This window comes from Bombus bifarius, unplaced genomic scaffold (genome assembly GCF_011952205.1).
Source record: "Bombus bifarius isolate JDL3187 unplaced genomic scaffold, Bbif_JDL3187 scf7180000007987, whole genome shotgun sequence".
Lineage (NCBI taxonomy): Eukaryota > Metazoa > Arthropoda > Insecta > Hymenoptera > Apidae > Bombus > Bombus bifarius.
Window position 1 is genome coordinate 2,789,056 of NW_022884369.1, and position 24,741 is coordinate 2,813,796.

At 34.4% G+C, this 24,741-nt stretch overlaps 1 protein-coding gene across 3 annotated transcripts in view; it reads left to right on the forward strand.

Moving 5' to 3' along the window:
* LOC117205223 overlaps window positions 1–24,741 on the forward strand; it is a 58,905-nt gene that overhangs the window by 3,074 nt on the left and 31,090 nt on the right. For 2 of the 3 annotated variants that reach the window (XM_033443406.1, XM_033443407.1), the window contains exons 2-3: window positions 1,807–1,916; window positions 8,164–8,434. In XM_033443406.1, the coding sequence (XP_033299297.1) occupies window positions 1,807–1,916; window positions 8,164–8,434 (381 nt within the window). The remainder of the gene's footprint in view (window positions 1–1,806; window positions 1,917–8,163; window positions 8,435–24,741) is intronic. The other variant, XM_033443408.1, reaches the window with a different exon arrangement.

A 24,741-nucleotide genomic window follows, 5' to 3' on the forward strand; every position in this document is an offset into this window, starting at 1 on the left:
TGGTGCGTGAGAAGCGACGAAATCAAAGATAATCCGGTAATGCCTGTTACGTTGATTTGTCAGGGAATCGAGAGATTTCCTTTTTTAGGAGTGTTGCACCTTGTCAAGATTACGCATAATGTAATCCGTATTTTTCCTCAATAAACACAAGAACAATATTCCGAGAGGGATTCGGTAGTATTATATGGGGTTTGTTGGACATCCAAATCGGCCCCTCCCTTGCTATTCTCTGAAGTGTAACAGGCATTTACCTTCCGCTCTTAAAAATTGAGGGGAAAATGTAGGGGAAGCAACTCTACACGTCATAGCGACAAGTCAGTTTCGTATGCAAATAAATTTCGAGTTTTTCTCAACTAGTCAGTACCGAAGTACCTGGTAATAAATATTAGCGTTACGTATTAAGTACATAAATGTCACGTACGTCAAACGTAAATTATCATATATCGTTACATTACATTTTACGCGCAGAACATAGGAAAGATTTCGGAATAGGTAGATAATTTTATATTCTACGAAATTTACTGACAGAAACTATAGTATGCTATATATGCTGTATATGGCGAACATAATGTACTTTTATTGTTTCAACCAAAAGCTTTATTCATCTTAATTTCTATCGAGTATTATCAAGAACAATAACATTTTGAAAAAGAAATTGCTATATAATAATATTACGTACGTCAAACAATAATCAGAACAGAGGTTATTAAACGGAATTGTAAAGGTATTCATTAATTCAGATCTTTCCTTAGATTAAATTCATTAAAAGAAATCTTGTGCGAAATAAATGACATAAATATTCCACATGTGATATTTAAATCACGAATTTCTTGCACAGACAGCACGACGCGACGTTTTTTTAATTTAAAGGACATCGTATGCTTTCTGTTAACATGGTAACCCAAGGAGAGTTGGTAGCTTTCAAGATAACCGGAATACATATTCGGTGTTCCAAAATTCCAGTAGTGAAAAGCAGATTCCGGTAGTCGAAGATGCGTCCTTGTCGTATTGCGCGCAGGAGTATACCGTGTACGAACACCGAGGCCACGTGTGCACTCGAAAGTGCGTACATGTACGTCCGAGGATAGGTTCGAGGCACGCATGGTCACGGTATTTGACCACCCCAGCTACCGGAATGATTGTAATCCATCTATCCGGCCGCCGAAGCCGATACATCAAATGCACATAGAACTTTTCTCGTCCCTTTCCCTGACAGTTCCTCACCCAAGTTTTCTGTTCGGTTATCTTCAACATCGAACACGCTATGAATATCTTATTAATATTTATAAAAGTGTTGATACTTAGCCTTACATCGTACGTCATTTGTCTAGAAATGGTAACATTGATGATTTATTTCTGTAAGAAACGTTTATCACGTTTCTTCAGGTACATCGCGATCCGTTAAAAATGTCTAATCAACACACAATAATCAAGGTATTCCTGTCGTAATACAATTTTATGCGATCACATCCGTTGTAGGTTACAGGTACGTTACGATAAGTGCGACGTTATTAAGGTGCAAATAGAAAATAAGATATCGTGCGTTATCTTCATTTAATAGGGAGAATTCTGCGTGTAAATAATAATATTTCGTGATCGTATATCTCTTACTTATCGCGTTACTAATCATAATAAATTATTGTAAATAATCCAATTCAATAGTACATAGGGAAGTTTGAATATTTAGAATTTTGAAACACTCGTAGCATGTGTTACGATTTTATTGATTTCGTTCAGCGAACGATTGAAATGATACTCTTCTTGTTTCACGTAGTATTCTTTCTTTCTTTTTTTTTTTTTTTTTAGAAATGACTAGAAGGCAGCGAACATCTGGTAGCGAAATGAGCAATTTACGTAACGTAGTCGTGGAAGCATCAATCCGTGGATTATCTACCGCGGGAAGAGGGCCAATTATTGTACGTGGATATCGGCCATCTGATATTTCGATAAGCCTGATTAGAATGTTGCACGATTAACGTAAACCACAGAGACATTTAATTCCATTCTATCGATATTGGATAAAAACAGATATTACATTGGTCGGTGTTATTCAATCGCTAATCTCTTGTCGGGAGGACATTTTTTAAGTGCTTTGCTTTTACGAAATTGCTTTCGTCAATCATCCAATGCTACTTATAAATTGGAATTGAAAGATGAGATGTGATCGTTGATTTTGAGTTTGTACACGCTTACACAGAATATTTAAAACGTAGAAAACCAGTTTACAGCGAGTCACCGACTTGTAAACTGGTTTTTTCGTTAATAAACGCTAGAAGATTATATTGATAAAAGGAGCATATTTAGAAATTGAATTAAATGTTTTATCTATCGAATGTTTTAAATGCATGAAATCTACAATTCGTGTAAAACGATACAAATTAAAATTGTTCCAATTAATCAATTAACAATCAAAAGCAAGTTATTTAATACGATTTTAATCTATCTTCCGCTTCAAGCAATACATTTTCAAATTTGAAAACCTCCAGACAATTAAATTTAATAAACGCCACTGTTATAAATAAATTACACGTCGTATCTAGCGCTGTTTTCTTGCATAACGAATTATCCGTATGAAGCCGCGTTACGAAAATATAAATTTAAATTCAAGTTACAGGTAGTATGCAAAAATAAAATAAATCGTGATCACCGTTTCGGATTTCGTTCGATACTGGTGCACGTCATGAAGAATAAAAATCAGCATTCGTAAAGAAAGAAACCATTTAGAATTTATCAGATCAAATGCAAATGGGAATGGAGTCCTACTAAAATTATCCGGATAAGAAGAACGAAAGTTAAAATTTCAAGAAAATAATACGCGTGGAATACTGGATAATTTACGCGTTACGGATATGGTGGAAGAACACGAGCGGCAAGGTTCGACACGAAAGACGTCGCAAAATTTCTGATAGGAAGATGTATTAATTTAGAAGGTTATTGAAGCTGACGCAAGGAGTACTCCGAACTGGACCTATGTTCAATTGCCAAACATTGTAGGCCGACCATTTCTAGTTCGAACTTACGTAAGCTCGTTAGAAAGACGCGACACAAGTCTAGCCGCAAATAAATTCACGGAATTTCTGGGGCCTTTGATCGTCACAGGACCAGGCAGCATTTTACATTGGTCGGCGATTAAGGTTATCGTCTTAACGGGAAACACTCTAGCAGGAAACGTCGTTGACGCGTATCTCTGTTACACCCGGTAGATAAGCTGATCCGCCGATAAACGATGCCGAACCGTTGTTTGCGATGCTGGCATTAATTCGTGATGATGTTGCATTTTGCATACAACAACCGAGTTTACTTTTTATTATTCGTTTAACTTTTTTCGGACTAACATTGATAGGCACTTCCTCTTTTATTAACGAGAGAAACAGCCACGAATTTGCTCGGTATAATTTGTGAATTCTTTGCTCCGCTCAGAAATTATAGATTGTTACTTTCGCTTGCAAAGGATAAAATCGGTAGCCACGATAATCTAGAATTTATGGTTACATCAGTTATACGTAATATATGTAAATATATATTTATATATATACATACGTAAGTAACTGCATAGAAAGACAAGGGGTAATTTAAGTAATTACTTAAGTCAAAGAAAACAAAATTCCCTCTCGTGCAGATTTAACATTGAATTCCTATCTTTAAAACTACAGCTGCGAAACTTAAGTACGTATTATACATAAGAGTACTTTCATTCTGTTAAATTTGTCGTCGATTGGGACGACGATATTTAAATTTCGTTCGTATTTTAAGCATCAATTTCTCTTTCTTTATCGAATTTTTGAAGGTAATATTCAAAAAATCAATCAAATCAATTAAAATTAGGTAATCGAAAAGATAGTACAATTAAGAAACGGGATAGGCAAGCAGTGGAATCTACGTTGATTCGGAAATTGTTGGGATATACAAAGGAATACGAACGCATCTTTGCACAGTGAATGGTGCATCCCCTTTCGCGTCACGTCGAAGTTACCGCGATATCACTTGGGGCGTTAGCCGGATAAGCCGCTAACCCCATCCACCTGTTGCCTTTTCTTATGCGTTCCCGCTTACAGGCCCGCGTTCATCCTCATTCCTCGCGTAGAAACGAGCCAAGGAGCAGTCGTCCTCTTTCAATCCTCGCTCACCTCCGGACTTTGCCTTCCTCCCTCGTCCACTACTTTATACACCGGTGTCAGGCTTGTGCTCCTTTCCTCTCTTCGCCGCTTCCACGGTGTCTTCGTCAGTCTCTTTTCTTCTACGTTTTCCTTCTCCACCTCCTCCGCCAGCGCCGTCTGATTCTTTTGCTCCTCCGTCTTTTTCTCTTTCCTTCTCTCCTGCAGTTCCTTTTCTCACCACCTTGTACCCTCTTGCTCTCGCACCCAAGCCCGGGTCTTCAGCGGTCTGACGTGTTTTTTGCGAGTGCATACCTCGAAGCAGCTCCCGAAACAGTAGCTGGTACCCCGGTACAGTCCGGACCAGTGAAAAAATCAGCGACCCGAACTCGGTCCTCTCGTTGCCTATCCACCGATCAACGCCAACCGTCGAATATTTCTTCGATCATTTTCTTGCGATAGATTATTGCACCGAAATGATGGGATTTACACGAACTTAACGCCAACGTACCACATCACGTTATATTCGCTTTAGTTGTTTTCCCATTATTTATGGCCAATTCGTGCAGTCGACGTACAATAATACTGTGTAGTTTATAAATAGATGCAGTTTATAAACAACTTCTACAGCAAAAAGAGCCCGCTTTGTTTATTCTATTGTCTTCATGATAGGCGAATATGAAAAAAAAGAAAAGAAAAAAGAAACAGTAAGGAGTAAGTATACAATTTATTCTTGAAAGTGGAAGAAAATGCCAACCTATAAAATATAAGATTTTATCATTTGCAATTATATGTAGAATTCAAGAAAATCGAATCGCGCGAGAGAACGTAAGATCATGTTAGAAATGGCACGATCAAGCCTACTACTGATTCAATATTGCTTATCTTACATCTTTGTAAAATTTCGATGATACAATCTGATTGAACTTTGAATCTATTAATTCGGCAGTGGCAAAAATCTACCTATAATGGCCGTACAGAATTATCGTAATAGTTTATCAAAACGATGTATCGAGTATAAGGTGTGTATCTATATTTCGAAGAAAGTATTGTTACGTATTTGACTCTAAGAACTGTTTACGTAACAAATTAGTAAATATCACGAATTGATTAAATGATTTTTTATTTCAAATAAATAGTTAAGTTTTGTACTTTTGTTCGTTTATTTCCTATGGATATTTTCTTTTTAGCAAACAATATACAGTAGAATAAATATCTTAGGAAACCAGGCATAATGAATTTATTTTCTGTAAATTTACCAGGATTAAACGCAAAGTTTATATCAAGAGTACTGTGTTAGGTATAGGAAAATAATGTGAAGAACGTTGATTCGATATATTCGTAATAAATAAAACTTGACAAATATTTATAGCATATTATTATTAGATACAAAGATAATAAAATTTGCACATGGGACTAAATTATCAGCCATTTATGTTACTATACAGAGGCTATTTTACTTAACATTCGATATATTACAAGAACGATATATTATTATGCAAATTAATGTTTTATAATGTAAACTAATTTTATTTATAGTTTATTTATAATTAAAGTTAGGATTTATTTATTATGAATTTTAGAAAGTGATGCTGCAAAATTATACGGTATACAATTTTGTTAAATTTGATAAATAGTTGATAATATTAACAATTTTGTAAGCAGAAAATGATTTTGTTGATTCATAAATTTTTACAGCCCCTCTCTTTTCAAAAAACAATTTTGAAATCCATTCGTTTCTTACTTTATAAAAATATTACTGATTAATTATGATGATTTATATCATTAATTATAAAACACTCCATATATAACAAGTATTTCTAAATATACTTACTGTATTTTTTTGTGAAATGTGCTATCTAATCAAATTTAATTTAAGATCTTGATGCAATATACTATAAGTCTATTCAATATACTTCTACATTAATTTAGCTATATTTTTAGATAAAACAACATGTCGATCGTACTAAATTAAGCATTATTTTATCACTTGTATTGTGATATAAAAAGGTATATTTTTAATCTTCTAATTTGATTTTAATCATCATTAAATCTCTTACTAGGTTAAGACATTTGATCCAAAATTAATCCAAAATTAATTGAAAATTATTCGTACTGAACTTACTTATAATTCACAAAAATTACAAAAAATATAGGGTAAACGAACGTAATTAATTGTAAGTATGTACTATGGCTTCATGGACATTTTTCGCTATTTTTTCGATCGTTTTATTAGCATAGTAGGATAACGGCCAATAAAAATTGAGAGTAAAATGCGTTGCGGATCGAGAAGATAATGACGATAGAGTATGAGAGGGTTAAACGGTTTCTTGGTCGATTTGGTCATGCAGTTCCTCGGAAGCGTCATCGACGATCCAGTTTTCAGACAACGAAAACTGCCACGCGGTGCATTTCGCACTTCGGTCGTAGTGTAGGATTGTCGCATTCTGGGCCCACTTGACCCTCGTTGACATCGTGAACGGCTTAGCCGTTAGTGTTAAGTTCAGTTCACTCATACATAAATCTAAGTCCGCGCTTATGCCTTAGCAGACCGTTGTCGGAATTGAGCACGTGTTCAGATTTCATCGACGAGAACGCTTAGATCATCCGGCTCATTCGATACGACCGAATCGTCGCGGATTCGACTATGTTAAGAGTGTCGTCTCATCGGAATTAATGACGAAATTATTACGTTGTTCTCCTTATGTCTATTATTAAACCGCACAATTAATGCACAGCTTTCCTTGCGTCTACTTTATCTATCTTTACGTGTCTGCTAACGATTGTTGATGATCGTTTAAATTTATCACTTTATTTCCACGAAAGTTACGTTTTACTCTTTATTATTAATCTTAACATACACACACACACACACACACACACATATATATATACACACAATTTTTTATTAACGCGTATGACCTCTCGTCTAAACGTTATATTAATTTATATTACTAATAATTATCAACAATGCAACAATGCAATGTAATTGGGAAATCGCAACACTGTTAAGATGATATTACAATATATAAGATATAAAGATAATTAATGATTACTTTTTTTCGATGTATAATAAATATTTTGCATTTTAATTCACAAGTATTTCACAGTTTTATATATTTGAAAGATTTGTTATTGCTGTTATCACCAGATATTTCAGAAAGAATAACATATAAAAGATAAATTACGCTATTATCGCGAATCTTTATATATTAAATAAAAGCGAAAATATAATATATATTTTCTTAGAATATAAATTTACCTTAAGAACATTTTAATTCGGTATTTCACGTACTTTAATCCATTTAATTATAACCATATCAGTAAGTAGACACGTCTATAAACTGAGAATTCGGAATTTTCAATGAAATTAATAAGTATTACAGCCTTTGTGTAACGTAGCATGATAATCATAAACCGTAACTGTAATCCGTAATAATTGCAATCCAGTTATACACGATTTTTGAAAGCAAGGTACGCACGTGATTCTTCATATAAAATATATACAGTTCCCTTTCCATTGTTTTACACGATTATCATATGTACAGTTCATGCATCTGACAGTTGTGAAGTAAGGAGGAAGAGGGGGGCGGTTATAAAAAATCTCATTGTATTTGACAAAATGATAGTAATTAATGGTTTTTAAATATGCACATGATTGGACGTCTTTCTGACCTATTAGTATTTCTAGTTTAGTATGTCATTCATAATATTGTTACTCACAGTTCACCAATATTTACATTTTGGTGTATGTATGTATTTTTTGGGATTAATAAATTCATTGTGAAATACTAATATATAAACTATCACTATCTTTGTTGATATTTGAATTTGTGAATATTTAATCATCAAATGTATAACAATTTTAACAAGTTTTTCTAATGTATTGTACGTACTCAACGAACGAGAATTTTTTGCGATTCAATGACTATATTATATTAACAACGAGTGTATGTTAACAATATGTACATATTGTCTGAAACTATACACGATAATTTTCTGAGAAATCTTGGGAGTGATCCGACATAAGTAAATAATTAATTAGGAAGTTGAACTCTTTCGTTTGCAGAGCCAAGCTTTGGCATTGACACACAAGACCTCGCCACCTTCGAGGCCGAGCAGTGTGTCCTCGTTACCGAGGAGTCCTCAGTCTCACCAGTCCCAACAGTCTCAGCCGCAGAGTACTACTCAGCTTCCGCCGGTGCATCCTCATCAATCGCAGACACCCCTAAGCACGCCCCAGACACCGTTTGCTGCGCACAATCAACACCCCAAGCAAGAAGCAAATACAAGCCCCAAACAGGAAGGATTCGATCTCAGCAAGTCTACCTCCAGTACGGGTGAGCTTTACCATTTTTTCCATTTCTTCCATCTATCATTCGATGATCGTCGATGGCCGAATTAAATCAAATAAATTGCTCCACACTGATTTCTGACAAACAACTGAAATAAGATCGGGAGAATTTTATTACAAATAATTTGACACTGTCGGGTGAAACCGCTTATTCATAAAATGCTAGAATTAATATTTAAATGTTATAATATATTCTATATGATAAAGATATTATGTATCATACCTTATGACACCGTACACATATTCTATAAAATACGATATATATGTACTGTATACACAGTACAATAGAATATATATATCGTATTTTATAGAATACTTGCACTATGCAAGCTGTTTATAACAAACGACATTGTAAAGCTTATTAATTAACTTTACGAAATTATAATGAAAGATTTTAGCGCGGTTCTTTCATACTATAATCGAACTTACTAATTATTTTGATCACTTTAGGATTATGAAGACAGAGATTCCAATTTGTATCATATTATTATATCGACATAAAATTTTAATTCCATGAAAGTATTACGGCATAGTTTCCAAGTTGCATGATTTCAAAAGAAAAAAAAAAAGAAAAAACAGAACATCAACGCAACATTTTATTCGCAGTTATTTTTTAATCAATCTACATTATTCAATTCTATCTTCTGACACTGTGGATACGAAAGGTTTTGCTCGAGGAGTTGCTTAATATTTATTTCATCATTGTTTTCTTTTCTACCAATTGCTATAATTCTATTAAGTTTGAAGAAATTGAAATGTTTACAAGGATAGCACTTTTTTTTATACCATAGCGATTCTCTATCTGATTTGTCTAATGCCTTGTAAGAGATATATAAGTTTATTTTAATATTACATTAATATTTATTTAATGTGATAGTTTATTTAATATTATATTTATATAACTTTATTTGTGTTTTTCGTTAATGTTGTATTTACATAAATTTTATGTATTATTTTACTACTTGGTGCTTCAAAAACCAGCAAAGTTATTCAATTTTCTTTTTCGTTTTAATTCCTCTTTTGTTTCGCTTATTTATTTATCCTTCTTAACTACAGTTTCATCCAAAATCACATTGAATAGCTCATGTGTTATTTTCTTGGACGTACATCACCTTCATGGTATTGAATCGAATAAAAACGACTTCTATATGTTTACATCGTGAACCTTGGTCTAGACTATCAGTGTCGATGATGCCACCAAACTATCCTTCGCCACATATTAAGTTATTTTTTAATAGTAATTGATGCGCTTAAAATACGCCCGTTTAAGAAAATATCTATTTGAAACGATTTGATTTAATATAAAAGATAAACGTTTCCAATTAAAGATATTTATTCTACATTGAAAATTGAACACGTTCCCAAATTATTTATTGTGTGCTAGATAGGATGTTAATATTATATTATTATTATTATATACATTTTTTATTTACCTGTATTAACTATGATTAATATATTATATGCAAATTTTATATAATATTGTTGTACATTATACATATAAGAATTAATATGAATATATATGTATATATAGGTAATTATATTATTTTATTATTATTATTAACGGAACATTCTGCAATTGCAGAAGCACGTAAACGTACATTAAATTTTACATTACGATGGCGTCCCTATTCTTGAAAGAAGCGTATTTTTCGTCAGGTTCTACATTTAATTTTCATGATGTCAAATTTTTCTAGCCATACAAAAGCACTACTAAATGATAGGAAGTGTAATATAGGTACTTGGAATTAATTAATTAGTGTGTAAATGCTATGATAAATATCTACAACGGTGTTTTAACACTTTTTGTATTCACTGTATATGCACATGCGATTCTTCTAATTTTTAATTCTACCAAACTTTATTGAATATAGTATAAGCGCATCTCTTTTTAATTTATGTATAATTTTGATGCCTTAATTGGTTCATTTTGTGTTGCACTGATTGGTTGTTTTTTAGTTTAGCGTAATGATCACTGTAATCGTCCAATTAATCCCGCGTCTTTTCAAACAATAAAAATAACCCGGTAATACTGTTCGAGGAACAGTGGAACCGTTAACCATCGCAATGTACAAGTTAAAGAACTTGGATTCCGTGTTCGTAGAGCAAGTTTCCATCGAGAATGACGAACAGCTTGTGTGCGTAGACGATGGAGGTCGCTCGAAGGGGTCGTTAAAGCTCGTAAACGAGATAGACTATCGGCGGAATTTCCTTGATCCTCGATAATGCAGTGGAAACAATTTGCACGCGTCCGTTTGCCGGAGCGAACGAAAACCAGAGTCCACGCTTGGCTTCGAGACGTATCGATCCCCTTTGACAAGTGTTTCAACGCGTTCCTTAAATAGCAACATGGATCTAGAATATATCTATTTATTTGCTAACGAAAAAAAAGAAAGAAAATAAGATGAGAGAAGAATAAAAGCAAATTAAAGAATCCTTCCCTTTCGTTTAAATTAGTTAAATTAGTTTCTTTAAAATACTACTCGTAATAACCCATCTTACTCGTAATAATACCATCAATCTGTATCTCTTTTTTCTCTCGAACCGTTAATACGATAATACACTATTACGTTTAACCATTTAAAAAGCTAAAAAGTTTAGAAGAAAGATAGTTTATGGGGCATATTCGAATGTTTTTGAAAGATATATCCCAGTGGAATTCCCATGATCGTGACTTTGGGTAAGAAAACGGTGATCGTTGAAATATAGGGAGCGGAAAAGTACATATTTGCCCTTGGAATTTCGAATGACGAAGGCAAAAGGGAAGGGAAGACGTGGAAGCACGCACTTCTTCAATCTACGGATTTCGAGGATCCTCTTTAAATCTTCAGCGTCAAGACTAATCCTCGGTCTTCAGCCGATACCTCCTTTTCCCACTCTTCCGCCGTCTCCGTCGCTCTTATCACGACTTTCCCTGTCGTTTTCGATTTTTTTAAATCCCATGAAATTCTACGAAACCTTGGGATCGATGGAAAGAACTGTTTGCTCAACTAGCTCAGTTCGATGACTAGCCGATGATTTCTCCAGCGCATAACAAACAAATCTATTGCTTGGTACTTCATACCGAAAACTATCGAGATATCTGATGACTGACTATGATATTTAATACAACATGCATAAAGTTGTTAGAAGGTAGGATAGTCAACTGGCTCAGCAATTTGTAGAATTTACTTTAATTTAATTTGTTTTATCGACAAACTTGTTACTGTTGTGCAAGAGGATTTATTAACGCCGGTAGCTTAAAACTTGCAACATGTAAAATTTCGTTTTGAATATTAATTTTATCGTACAAAAGTGCTCAGCTAATATATTTGTTTAAGTTCATGTACAATCTGTTTACATTTAAATTTAATAAGTAAATTTTTGTAACTAGTATCATCCATATCACATAGACGTTCCTTCAATGATTCATATATAAGTCTAATAAATCTAAATCAAAGATTTCTAGCGTTTTTATATTAAATTGCGTCGATTGCGAAGTCTCTTAATTTATTTTTCACGAAAATTAAGTATTTCTGCCTTTACTGTTACTTGCAAATCTCTCTTCTTCTTATTTCGTTAGAATCATGCAGCGTTTACTATTGTTCGTAACACTTTTAATTCGAACGTAATATTTCTACAGTAGAGTTAAGCAGAACCTCATCATTAAATTTCATACGTCCTGCTACTATCTGTTGGAACTTCTTCAAAATAGCTTTACTGGAAATACAGTACAAAAAAGACGTTGAATAAAAATACCTTTATATTTCTTCGATAGAAATTGCGTCGTCTTGTTCACTGGCTGGCGAGTACGACAATCGCGACTTAGGGTAATAGAGTGCGTGTACATGTGTCTCGGTTCTACCTGTGCGAGGCTAGCTTGATTTCTCGTGTACGTATAAGGGTTGAGTATCGAGAGAGAAGGATATTGTAACCCTTACAATCTAATCCGGATTAAATTTGAATCCCTGGCTATGTGGCTGGGCGATCCGCGAACATGTACTACACCGTCTTGCAGCATACGATTGAACTCGTTACGACATTTAACCCATTCTCCAACTCCATTTAGATTGCTACGGAACTGGAAATCGAACTTTTGATCCCCTCGCCTATTGTTTATCATCCAGAAGCTCTGAATTTATTTATCGATTCACCTACACCGGTATATTACGGTTTGATACATTCGAAAGCTTATTATTTTTTAATCATTTTCAATGGAAACTTTAATCAGCTATGTGATATTAACTATGAAAGAATCAAAAGCGACTCGTCATTTGAAGACTTCATCCGTCTTTCTAGTCGGATGTCAATAGTGTTCCATTCGGTTCGAGTTATTAATTGGTAAATTAATGAAGGAAATGTGAAGCGAGTGGTAAAGCTGATATGGAAAGTTCCCTAAATGTTCAAATTCATGACATTTTTGGTAAAATTAGCACGTATTAATGTTATATCTGATTTATAAAAACTTCGAGGCTGTGCACGGTGTAAGAAATTATTAAACGCTTAAAGATAAAAATGATCTGTATTGCAGAAATTGTCCTGTACGCATACAGCTACATATGGCTTGTAACTTGACCACACAGAAAGCTAAAGACAAAATCGATATCATTATTTTGACAATGTTCATACGATGTACGAATATATACGTATCTCTCATTACTTACGTGTGTATATATGCGATTAATTTTCATTATCTTATACGTGATCTTCTTTGTTACAAGCTATACCTTTTGACAGAAGATGTTACTAAATATGTATTATCTATTTATTTTCATATTTTCCATTTTCTATTCTAAGAACTATGAACATAAGTAATGAAATACAACTAGTAGAAAGAAAAAAGTTTAGCTGTAAGCTAGTATTTAGTAAAACCAATATCTACATGTAAATGAAAAAGTACGTGTAACGAATAACACGGAAGAAGATTATTGATTTATAGATATTCTATATTTATATGGAATGTATATTACATTAATATATATGAAATGTACGAAAATTTAATGTAATGTAAAATGGTAAATTGTAAACCATCATCGAAAATTATTGCGACGTTGAGTAGTTCTTAACTATGAACGCAATGTAATGTCAAAATCTATACTTGAGCGTGGATAAATCCGCATTACTCGTATTTAATCGTATCGCGATGTCATTCGTCCGAATAAGAACAAACAATAATCCGCTTGATAAATATCAATCAGCACGCGAAATACCCAAGTTTTTAAAAATGATCCTTTTGAAAACAGCGAGATTAAATTGTTAGATAACGATAGTTATGGCGAGAACTCGTGAAATTAATGTAATCATATAATATAGAATTCTAGATATAATACTAAAATTCGAAGGAAAAATGATTGCATTCGGTCGCGGGAATTCCTAGCTTAATAGGAGTTCCGTTTAAGCGAAAAGAAATACACGCGTAACAAAGCTGATTCGGAACTCCGTTTAATTGCATTCCATTTCGACGAAATTCGCGTCTATCGGATTTAATTAAGATTATTCGAAAATGTGAGTGAAATTTGTTCTCCGGAAGGACAGAGAGCTCCGTCGTTGAGCTGGTCGTTAAGACGAAAAATCGAATGAAACGAGGTTTAAAACAGAGTGTGTCCCGGGCGAAATGAAAGAAGAGTCGGTTGTAGACTTTCACGTACACCCTGTAGATAATGCCTCGACTGTCGTGGAACACACAGGATATGCCAAGAGTGGAACACTGGTGGTGTGAGCGCGAGATGCGAGGAAGAGAGGATGGGGGTTAGGATTAGCTGAGTTGTGTGCGTTGGATTTCGGATTTGGGGAGCAGGCGGTGGGAGGCGGGCAGCGCACACTCGACCAATAATCCCGGATTAATCCCAGATTCGACCATATACGTATACACATGTACCGAACCAAGGACTCACACAGTTACACCAACATATATATCCTCGCAGCGAGTTACCAGTACATTCGCAAGGGACGCGCATGGAGTCCGGTCAAACCAAGTGACTGAAGTATACGTGGTCGCAATACGCGTACATTTACACGAGCGTGCACCTGCAGTGAGGCGCGATCGCGCACACCAAGAGAAAACGGTGCACGCGCGTCAGGACTCGGAGGAGAGAGAACCAGGCCGAGCCGCCAAAGGATTTGGCTACACGCACACAAAGCCACGCACACACGTGAGGACACATCGATGCAACGGCCAAAGATAATCCTCACGAATACAGAACCTGGATAATCCCCGTGTAGAACCGTATATACGGTTGCCGGATCGCGTATGCGTATACACGTACGAGAGCACACCTATCACGGACGCAGATGATGGTCCGTACAAAAGGGTGGCGCAGAGAACGACGGCGGGGGTGGATCAAGGGTGGCGACGCGGGGAGCTGGAGGACTATGGCAGAGCACACAAGGTTTAGAGGCTAAGCGGCTCATCCCCCAGAAAGCTTTACATCCCGTCCTGATACGACGGGAATTCTACGAACGATTCGAAAGATATCCTCTTTGTGAGTTGGGGTCGAGGCGCGAGTATGCGCGGCGTGACGCGCCGTACTGCTTCGGTTTGTATGGAAATATTGGTCGGTAGTCGGTGTGAAAGGGACGCAAGACGATTTTACTGCTCATCGTACGGCTGACGATTACAGGAATGCGCCGTGTTTTTGTGGATTCTGTTTGTTTGCCTGTGCACGGAGAAGTTCCAGTTTTTGGTAAAATCCTGAATCGTTTGTGGAGGATTAAACACAAGGAAGATACGCGCTGGCCGGTATCTGCGACTCCAATTACTCTCCGATGTATGTATATTTCATGCAGTTGGGAATATCGGCAGTAATAATTTATTAACATCAGACGATATTAATTTATAAGACACGAGGTTTCACCGCTGAATACAGAGAACGTGCAAGCAACTGCATACTATGTATAACATAGTTATTATGTAAATTCCATTTTCCTGGAGATAGAAGATAGATTATGACTTAGGATTTAATTTGTACTTTTTACGATTAAAATTCGAATATATCGTATGTAAAACCTTATTATTCCACGAAAGAATCTTCCTCGGGGCACTAATTCATGGAGACCCATATGGATTTTATCTCCCTCGTTCCTCTCCGCGGAGAAGAAAAATGCGGGGACACATTCGCAGAGGCCCACTCCTCTGTGACCATAATCTTAATCCTGGATTAAATGATCTGGGGTTTGTATAATCTCGCCATTTTGTCCCTGAAACGAATCTCAGGATTAGAGAGTCTAAAACCTCGCAGTCGTACTATGACGATAAATCCGTGGATCATATAACCTCAATACATGCACATACTCTTAAATACATTGTAATAAATGACACATATAAAGTTTATTGACTTTGACGTGTTCAGCGATGTTTTAACATTTGTATAACATATTTGCGAAAATAAAGATAGTAAATATCGTCATTTTTAATTAATTAATACGACCAATGGTACATTTCATGTTCTTGAAAAAAAGGTATTGAATATTATTTAATAAGGGGAAACAATTCTCACATATTAGAATATAATAACGTCCTCGTCTTGATATTTTAAAAATTCAGTCATTGTAGAAAAAAACTCTAAAATTTCTCAAAAGAACGTACGTTGTACAATTGATTTAATTTCTCAACGAAACATTAGCTAAAACTTCCCTCCTTAATAAACTGTTTTAAATCTAAACTTTGAAATGGTTAAAATATATATTTCGTTCTGAAAGGTTTGAGAAATTTTTATCTTAATAATAACCTGTACATCGATTAATAAAAGTGACAATTTAAAAAAAAAAGAGTTTTTACCTATTAAATAAATTGAAGTCCTTATATGAGCGCTCGAAGGCTTCGCGACAGATCATTGCGGCGAATTTCTCGTGTCAGGATAACAGAATGTGACAAGGATTACAACACACGGAGGTCCTTCTTGGCGCGCATCGTCGTAGGAGCGCTCTTAGCCTGTTGCATCCGACGACGAGAAAGAGACAAACGGTAGCACTATAAAGCTTTTGCACTTCGAAAGCAATACAACTTTCTTACAATTAGGACTGTTCTGTCTGCTGGATTTTGTCCAGAATCCGGTCAACTTTAACGCGAGAATTGGGATAAAGAGCGAGGAAGGACATTAGGATCGCAGGAAAGAAAAAGGTAGACTTCCTTGTAACACCGATAGCATAGGACGTAGGATATGAGGGCCTGATCCTTGTGGATTTTTAGACTTTTCAGGATAATCGATTTGGAACACAGGTACCAGTGTTTTGTAATTCTTCTTCTGTGATCCTGGTGCTCAAGGGTCATTTCTTACCCTTTTTTACCTTCCCAAACACCTCTTTATTTAGTATGTTATCCGGACATACCATTTGTGAAGCTTCGGCAAATAGATACAAGTTGTATCATACAATAAAGTGAAACTTCTCTTAATATTTTTGTAGTTTTTTCCCTTTATTTTATATTTTATACGATATAGCCAAATGTTGTTATTATTGACTGTAACTTAATTCTGTAATTTCTTATCAATATTAAACTACGTACACCAATTATATTCAACAGTATTTTCGTTTTAAATCTTTATTTACAACAATGCTTCCAGATTTTCCGTCTAGAATTAAAAATTTTAATACTGCATATATTATTATAATTAATCGTATTTCTTTTTTCACTATCGTACCTATGCTATTCTCAAGAATGATCTTGTCCATAATTTTCCCATTTTATTTTTGCTATTTTTTTATTGATTCATTGGAGAATTATTCTATCTACAAATTACACAAGGTCCCAACAGTTTTCAAATGTAAACTTTTCTTAATCCTTTTATTTCTTCCCATTTTTTATACCGTACATTTTCACTATTTAGTAGAAGTTTTCGAATGTTGGTATAAATTATAAATCGATTCCTAATAATTCGTAGGCCTACTAGACGTCTCGTGGATCGGGCGCGCATATTTTGTTAGAAAGTAACCTATCTCGGATATTCCCGCCTTGGTCCGTTATTCGCTGGCCAAAAAGTCACAAGTATCCTTTTTACTCGAAAAGTATGCAAATGAGATCCTTTGTTTGACACCTGCCGCCTTATTTTAACGAATGGGAAAGCAGAAGCGGCGAGTAGGTGTCCTAAAGCACATTCCGGATTGTAGAAATGGTTCGTGACCCAAATAAGGGCTTTTGTAGGATCCCGACAACCAGGATAGCAGGATGGCAGGATACCTCGCCCTTGCACGCGAGCTTTATTCGTCGTATAACGCATGCCTCCCTCCAAACTGTTCACTTTCTTACAAAACTTTTCTCGTCCCATTAGTTTTTTCATATTTTATATTTATCATTTTCCGTTGTTTATTTTTAGAATCTCTTCTATCTACATATTCTACTCGATATATTCATCTTCTTCTTACTCTACTTTTCATCTATATTTTCCTTCAACGATAAATTTCAAAGGATTATAAATACAAGCTGTAGCTGTTCTGCTACTTTCTTATGTCTACAAAAAAGGAAAAATAATGCAGTAAATATATAGAAGTTTAACTTCTACAGAATTCGAAACGATCTAAACTTCTGCTTATCAGTTTCGTCAAGTTCGTTTAGTCGAAGATTTGATGACTTATGCATCGAAGGATTTTCATGTAGCACGTAATTGATTGATTTGTTAAGGTTTTGATTGAATGTCAATTGTTCGAATTCAACGTACAAGATCGTTAAGGAGTTAGGAGATGGTAGAAACTTTTACGAATGCGATCGATTAAATAATGGTCAGCTTCTGTGAAGAGGAACAAGTAACTATAGAAATTAAATATGTGATATCGAGAATCTCGGTGGAAAGAATACGGCCAATTGCTCTTCATTATGACTGATTTATTTTTAATAAGAATTCATTGATAAATTCTGCTTTTGTAAGATCCTTGTCATTTTTTGTGAATGATTCATATACCTTGATAACGTGTCTATCGTGTTTATCGACGTGGCACATAACGGCGCACATTGATGTTAAATTAATTACCCTGTGTCTATCTTACGTCTAATCCTGCTCTAAATAATCTTCTGGATTATATAATCCCGTCATTTAAGACCCAGACTTACTAATCCCTGAAGCGTCTTTGGCAAACAAAACGGTAAGGTTGCATAATCTTGAGGATTATTTAATCCAAGATTAACAGAGAGACAGTTGGATGCATTAGTAAATTTTTTGCGCAACTTTTACAAGATAAATTAAATGTTGATTTACAGATATACACTAATTATATTCCCAAATATATCCGATCAATTTTTTAAATAACGTTTACCTTTGCATGTAAAAGAAAAAAGTAAAAGTTTCTTTTCTTTCTTAAATTCATTACATAAAACTTCTCTGTGATTTCATTTCTTTTTTCCAAATACAGAAATGCTGCATTATAGGACATATATTTATTGCGCCCAACAATATGAACGACAAATCGTTTTTAAGGAATTATTATTAACATAAATTATATCACATCCTTAGGAACATTTCGAACAGGTATACGCGTTTATGTCTGTCATAAAATCAATTTTGATCGACGCGTGACTGTATACAGTCTGCGTTGTAGATGATGCGCTTAAAATTGTAAGTTACATTCAACCAAGACCGAATAGAAACAAATGCAAAAGCCATATAGAAACTGTCTTTGTTAGAAATTCGAAAAGCACCGAGGACGAGAAATCTTTGGTATTGGAAAGATATTTTATTCACTACACATCTCTACTTTGTATCTTGTTTAATAAAATATAGATGTACGTGTTTCAACTATACTTGTTCAACATAATAACTTGCATTTGTTATGATTGTAATACATTTTGAAATATTGAACTCGTAAGGTACTTTCATCTCTTGTTACTTTTGGCTGCAGTGTACCATAAATAAATTTATCGACGAGAAATTTGGGAACGCTACAGAAATTGTTGAAATTGTAAAATTTCTTGAGATTGTTCTTTATGTTCGATTGTTGTGATAAATATTGACCTTGCTAGTAGAAAAAAGAACCTTCCAACAGGGTGGAAATAGGAAACATCCTGCGAATGTTCCTTGGGAAACTAGGCTGCATGTTTCCCTAATACTCGAGTAAACAAGTTTCGCTTATTTTTTACATCGTGCACATGTATTTTACACGCAACATGTGAAGTGCAGGACGTACCGCTTGTAGAATAACAATGGAAAATATATCCATCAAACGATTATGAAATAATTCTGTATCGCTGAAAACAACAAAAGGAACGTTTCAATGAATTAGTGAAATTATTATGAATTTGCAATTTGATAATCATCAAAAGTTATTTAACCCAATTTCATAATACGTGGCATACACAATTTATCCCCCTTTAATGATTTAACAAATTTCTTTATCCGAGATTTCCAAATTACAGAGTGTTCAAGTATAAAATACAATGTATCCTTTTTGTTTCTGTAATCATCCGTTTACCGGAATGTAACTCGCGTAAAGACATTTGCTTGTCCTTTTTGAACGATCATAAAAATACTTTGGGCGATAATTAAAAGAATCATCTTGCGTTGCAAACGTGTTATGCTTGAAAATATAACGTCTTTCACGTTACGATTGTTTTATCGAACAAATTTAAAAATACAAAGTACCTTGATTATAAAATTGACTACTTAGAAAATTAAGCTGTACGAATACATATTACAACGAATAAAGGATTCATATAACAGCATTGTTTAATTAGTAACCATTCCATGCATTTATATAATAAAGATCCTGACATTTTTTTCGAGACCTTTGATATATTCAACAAGCTAGTGATCCCTTATCAGTTCTTCCCATCGTTTCTGTTCTCCTGGGATAGAGAGGTCACACAGTACCCTTACCTACATTCCCATGGGATAACGTGGAGACGCCAACAAGGATAGCGTCAGCCAGCAACAAGCGTAAGAACGAACGGACACCGCGTCCAAATATAGGGATGCATTTGTACATGAGACTAAAGGCGATCCAGAGGGGATATACGTAGAAGGTGTTATCAGGATTACAGATCCTTGCAAGCGGTTCAGCCTCCCTTCGCACTATGTGAAAGGAAGAGGAGTAGCTATATCATAGCAATTGATCTTGAAGTAGAGGCGCGAAATAGAATTGATATTCACGTTATTGAATTTACATTCCTGCTATTCTATATTATATAATTGTATGATATAGTAACGTGGTATTATGCTAATTCAGTCACTCGCTTCAAAATATTCGCTCGTACTATTGATAATTAATTTTCCTGAGATACGTCGTATAGAAGCTTTATTTTTCGAGTTGATGAACAATAATCGGAATAAAATGTAACAACAGCAATAATTTAGAAAACCGTGATATGTTATAGAGGATCAAAAGGATTACTAGAGTATAAGATATAATACATAAAGGAGAAACATACTTCTTCAATTTTTGAAGGGAAAATTTGTATTTCATAAACTGGCGTGTGCTCGTGCAATAAGTATTTAGTTGTCTGACGCATGTTATTAATTATTTATGTTCATTTGTTAGTATGTCTTTCTAGAAAATATTTTAAGGAGGGTTTTATTATTTCAGGAAATAATCTGCTTCTGAAGTAGTGCAATACTTTCAAATACTTGCGAGTCAAAACCAATTGAAACAGGCACATTTAATTAAGGACTATCTTGCCAGGAATCTTCAAGAAGTTGCAAACGATTCCTGTTGTACTTATGAACTCCTGATATTAAAACTCCTTATACTGGGCTTAAATCTAGGATCAATGTGATCCTGTAGCCGTTTAGCCTGCTCCTTGCGCCAATAAAGGATTATGCTATACGTTCGTCGTATAAAACCCTGATACAGAAGGCCCTTCGATTTTAACCTAAACAAGACGATAGGAAACCAACCTCTATAGCTTTTCGATTTCTTTTCCACGTTCCTATTGACTAAAGAACTCGCTCATCCTTAAAAGCTCAAACACTGAGCCTTCCTTTTTCGTTTCCTTCTTGCTGGTCAATTTAAATTCCCTTTAAAGAACTTTGCGCATAGCATATGATATGCATGCTACATTTTGCAATACTCTAACGGTGCAACTCGTGTTTCGTAAAATACTGCAATTTCATCGCAAACATAGTTTTAAAGAAGGCACTAATTTCGGCCAATGATCCTAAACGCGAGTAACTGTACTTGTCAGTTCCGCAGATACACACGTTCAATACCGTACGATTATACAAGAATTCATTTTATATTACGTTTCATATATTTTACACATGGTGTTCGCGTTCGTTCCACGATACTTTTGTTATCATACGCTTTTTTAAAAGCAATTAGTCCCGGTTATAACGTTAGCAGAAATAATTTAATGATTCGTAAAACTGATTGATGTCGAAACTCCCTTACGAACGATGAAAAAATTAGCAAATTGCTGCAAGATCGATAAAATGCATTTTCCACTTTAAAAGAGTAATACGTTCGTAGGCCGTTGCTCGCAAATAAGTCAACTCGTCCTTGAATTAATCCTTGATCCTCGAAGCAGGTAGAAATAATCTGAGATTAAGCCTCGCACTACGACATCCCCGTACAAACGAAGTGCACGAGGTGCCTGTATATGTGTAACGTTATTTCGAGCAAAAAGCGGTGAGAACGAAGAAAGTAAGAGAAAGAGAGGAAGAAAAGGAAAAAGTAGCAGGAGAGGCCGATGCGAAAAAAGGTCGGAACATGATCTTAATTCCGTCGAATAGGGACCCCCACAAATCTCGATCTTCCTGCTTAGCTGAGTTGTACCCGGTAGAACAGAAAAGGCAGAAGGGAGAAAGGAAATAATTTCCCTAGGTCGACCTGGTTAAGATTCATAATTTACGATCTTGGAAATAATCCGTGGTGTAGAATAGAAGGGAGAGGGAACGCGGATAGAGGGGAGAGGAAAAAGTGTGTGTATGAAAAAAGAGAGCGGAGGTAGGACTTATCCTTTGATCCAGGATTTATTTAACTACGGTCCTAGCGCGAGCTTATCCCGGGGGAGGTTTTAGCCATCGAGGGGCCACGCTATTGATTTTTAGCTCGAGGATTAAAAGCGCACTTCCGTGATGCTGTGTGCAAGACAGCGTATGTGTGCATTGTGTACATGTGTTATAAAATAATCATCGACATACAAGGCGAAAAAAGATAGATATAACATTTACACTCAACATTGTTGTATTATACAGTAATGAGTAAATTGTATAATATATTATACTTTTGTATATGACCTAGAGAGAGAGAAAGAGAGAGAGAGAGAGAGAGAGAGAGAGAGAACGTGGGTATGAAAGTAATTGATATTTTTTTTACAGGAAATAAAATATTATCTTGGCATTTATTAAAAATTATTGCACCGAGAAATATGATCATTATAATAATCTGTTGTATAACTGCAAATTGTACAATATTATGCCAGAATTAATATAAACTGGACACATTATGCTGACTATTTAGCTCCAGCATCATCGTAATATGAAAGGACAAACTTGGATAAAATTCAGACATGTTCGATACGTATTGTATTTTTCAAGACATACTGGTCAAGTATTTACTCTTCGTTGTTAATGTAGTTGATACTAACAAGCTTAGAAATCTATTCTGTTCTCATTCAATGATCTTTTCATGTGAATACGAAGTGCTATAAACATTTGTACTTAATAATGATGTAATGTTCAAATATATATATATATATATATGTACATTTATCAGTAATCTAAAGAACAAAATTTGACGAGAAGCTTATGGAGATTTCTTAACTGCAATAAAGTAAATAATACTATTATAAATACTACCGTGGCTAGTACGGAAATATGAAAATAAACTGTAAAAATAAATAATATCATTTCAATAATGAATAATAAAATAAAACAAACTTTGAGGCACATTACGTAATAATTACAAAATATAGATATAAAGAAGATTTACATGTTGATATATTTGAAAGAAAATAGAATAGATTCCCTTACACTCTGAAATTTAGTTCTGTTATACCGTAACCTGTTAGTACCATCTATGGTGAAGGAAAATGGAAAATCTAAAAGTTTATTTCGCTTCGAGTCAAGCAAGAATAGAAATAACCCTGCAGCGTCATACACTACATCTTTGGTAGATCTAGTTGATCCAACTAAGAGGAAATACTTACATATTTAGCAATTAAATAGTCAATGTAAAATCGCATAATAAGTTTCTTTCATACATAGGTATATTAAATTTAAATAATCGTATACGTTTCAATAACAATAATTCCAACCTTTAACAGTCACATATACTTTAATGAAACGCCAATAGTTACTAAACTGAAATATAGTATTTCGTTAAACCTTTTTACGATAAAAAGAAGTATAATTTTGTAAATTTTCTAATACCGAAGGTTTAAATAAAATTGCAAATAAACAAATATTTATAATATACCTGTAACAAAGAATAATTTTAACGAAAAATTGTCGAATGTATAGCAAGTATGTATATACAGAGTGTGGTACGGACTGATCATAACGATATTTGAACTGATCCTCAATTTAACGTCACAAAAGCATTTTTTAAGCGAATGTTCATTGACATTAATTGAAGAGGATATTATTTTTTTTTATAAAAAGAATTGAATTTTTTGAATAACATTGTACGGATTGATCATAACGATATTTGAACTTTCATCGATATTAATTGAAGAAGATATTAATACATTTTTTTAAATAAAAAACTGGAGTTTCTGGAATAACATCATGTATTTTCCTTTTCTTAATCTCAAACTGCATGATCCATGTATTTCCAAAATAATTTCTTCTTATAATCTAAGAACATGGACCACATATTCTATATCTGTTTACAAATATGATAAAACAATGGAAGGGTTGTGTCTGTACATTGAATAGGAAAGAATAAAATAGTCATCCAGGTACGGCTATATAGCTCCATTAGCTATGGAGTTTCAAAAAACCAATTTTTGGAATTTTTGTCTGTCTGTCCGTCTATCTGTTTGTATTATATTTGCATCACATAAAAACTACTGAACGGATTCTGATGGGGCTTTCTCTGTTGTATAGCTTAGTGTCGGAGAAAGAAAATAGGGTACGTTTCGTCTTAATCCGTTTTGTAGAAACTGAGGAACAGCCTAACATCTGAGTTGTATACGTTCCCATGTTTTGTAGAAGACGAGCAACGATTACGTTATTGTTCACGTTATATTTGTTCTGAAATCGAACCTTTGCGTAATTTAATATTTTTTACTACAGAAACTAATCTAACTGATAGCACAAAAGGTATCTGGCTTTTCATTCATAAAAATTCATCTGCTCAAAAATCATTCCGAATATTAATCCACGCGAACGAAGTTGCGGGCAAAAATTAATTCTATTTAAAAACCACAAGATGATTTCGGTTTATCATAGA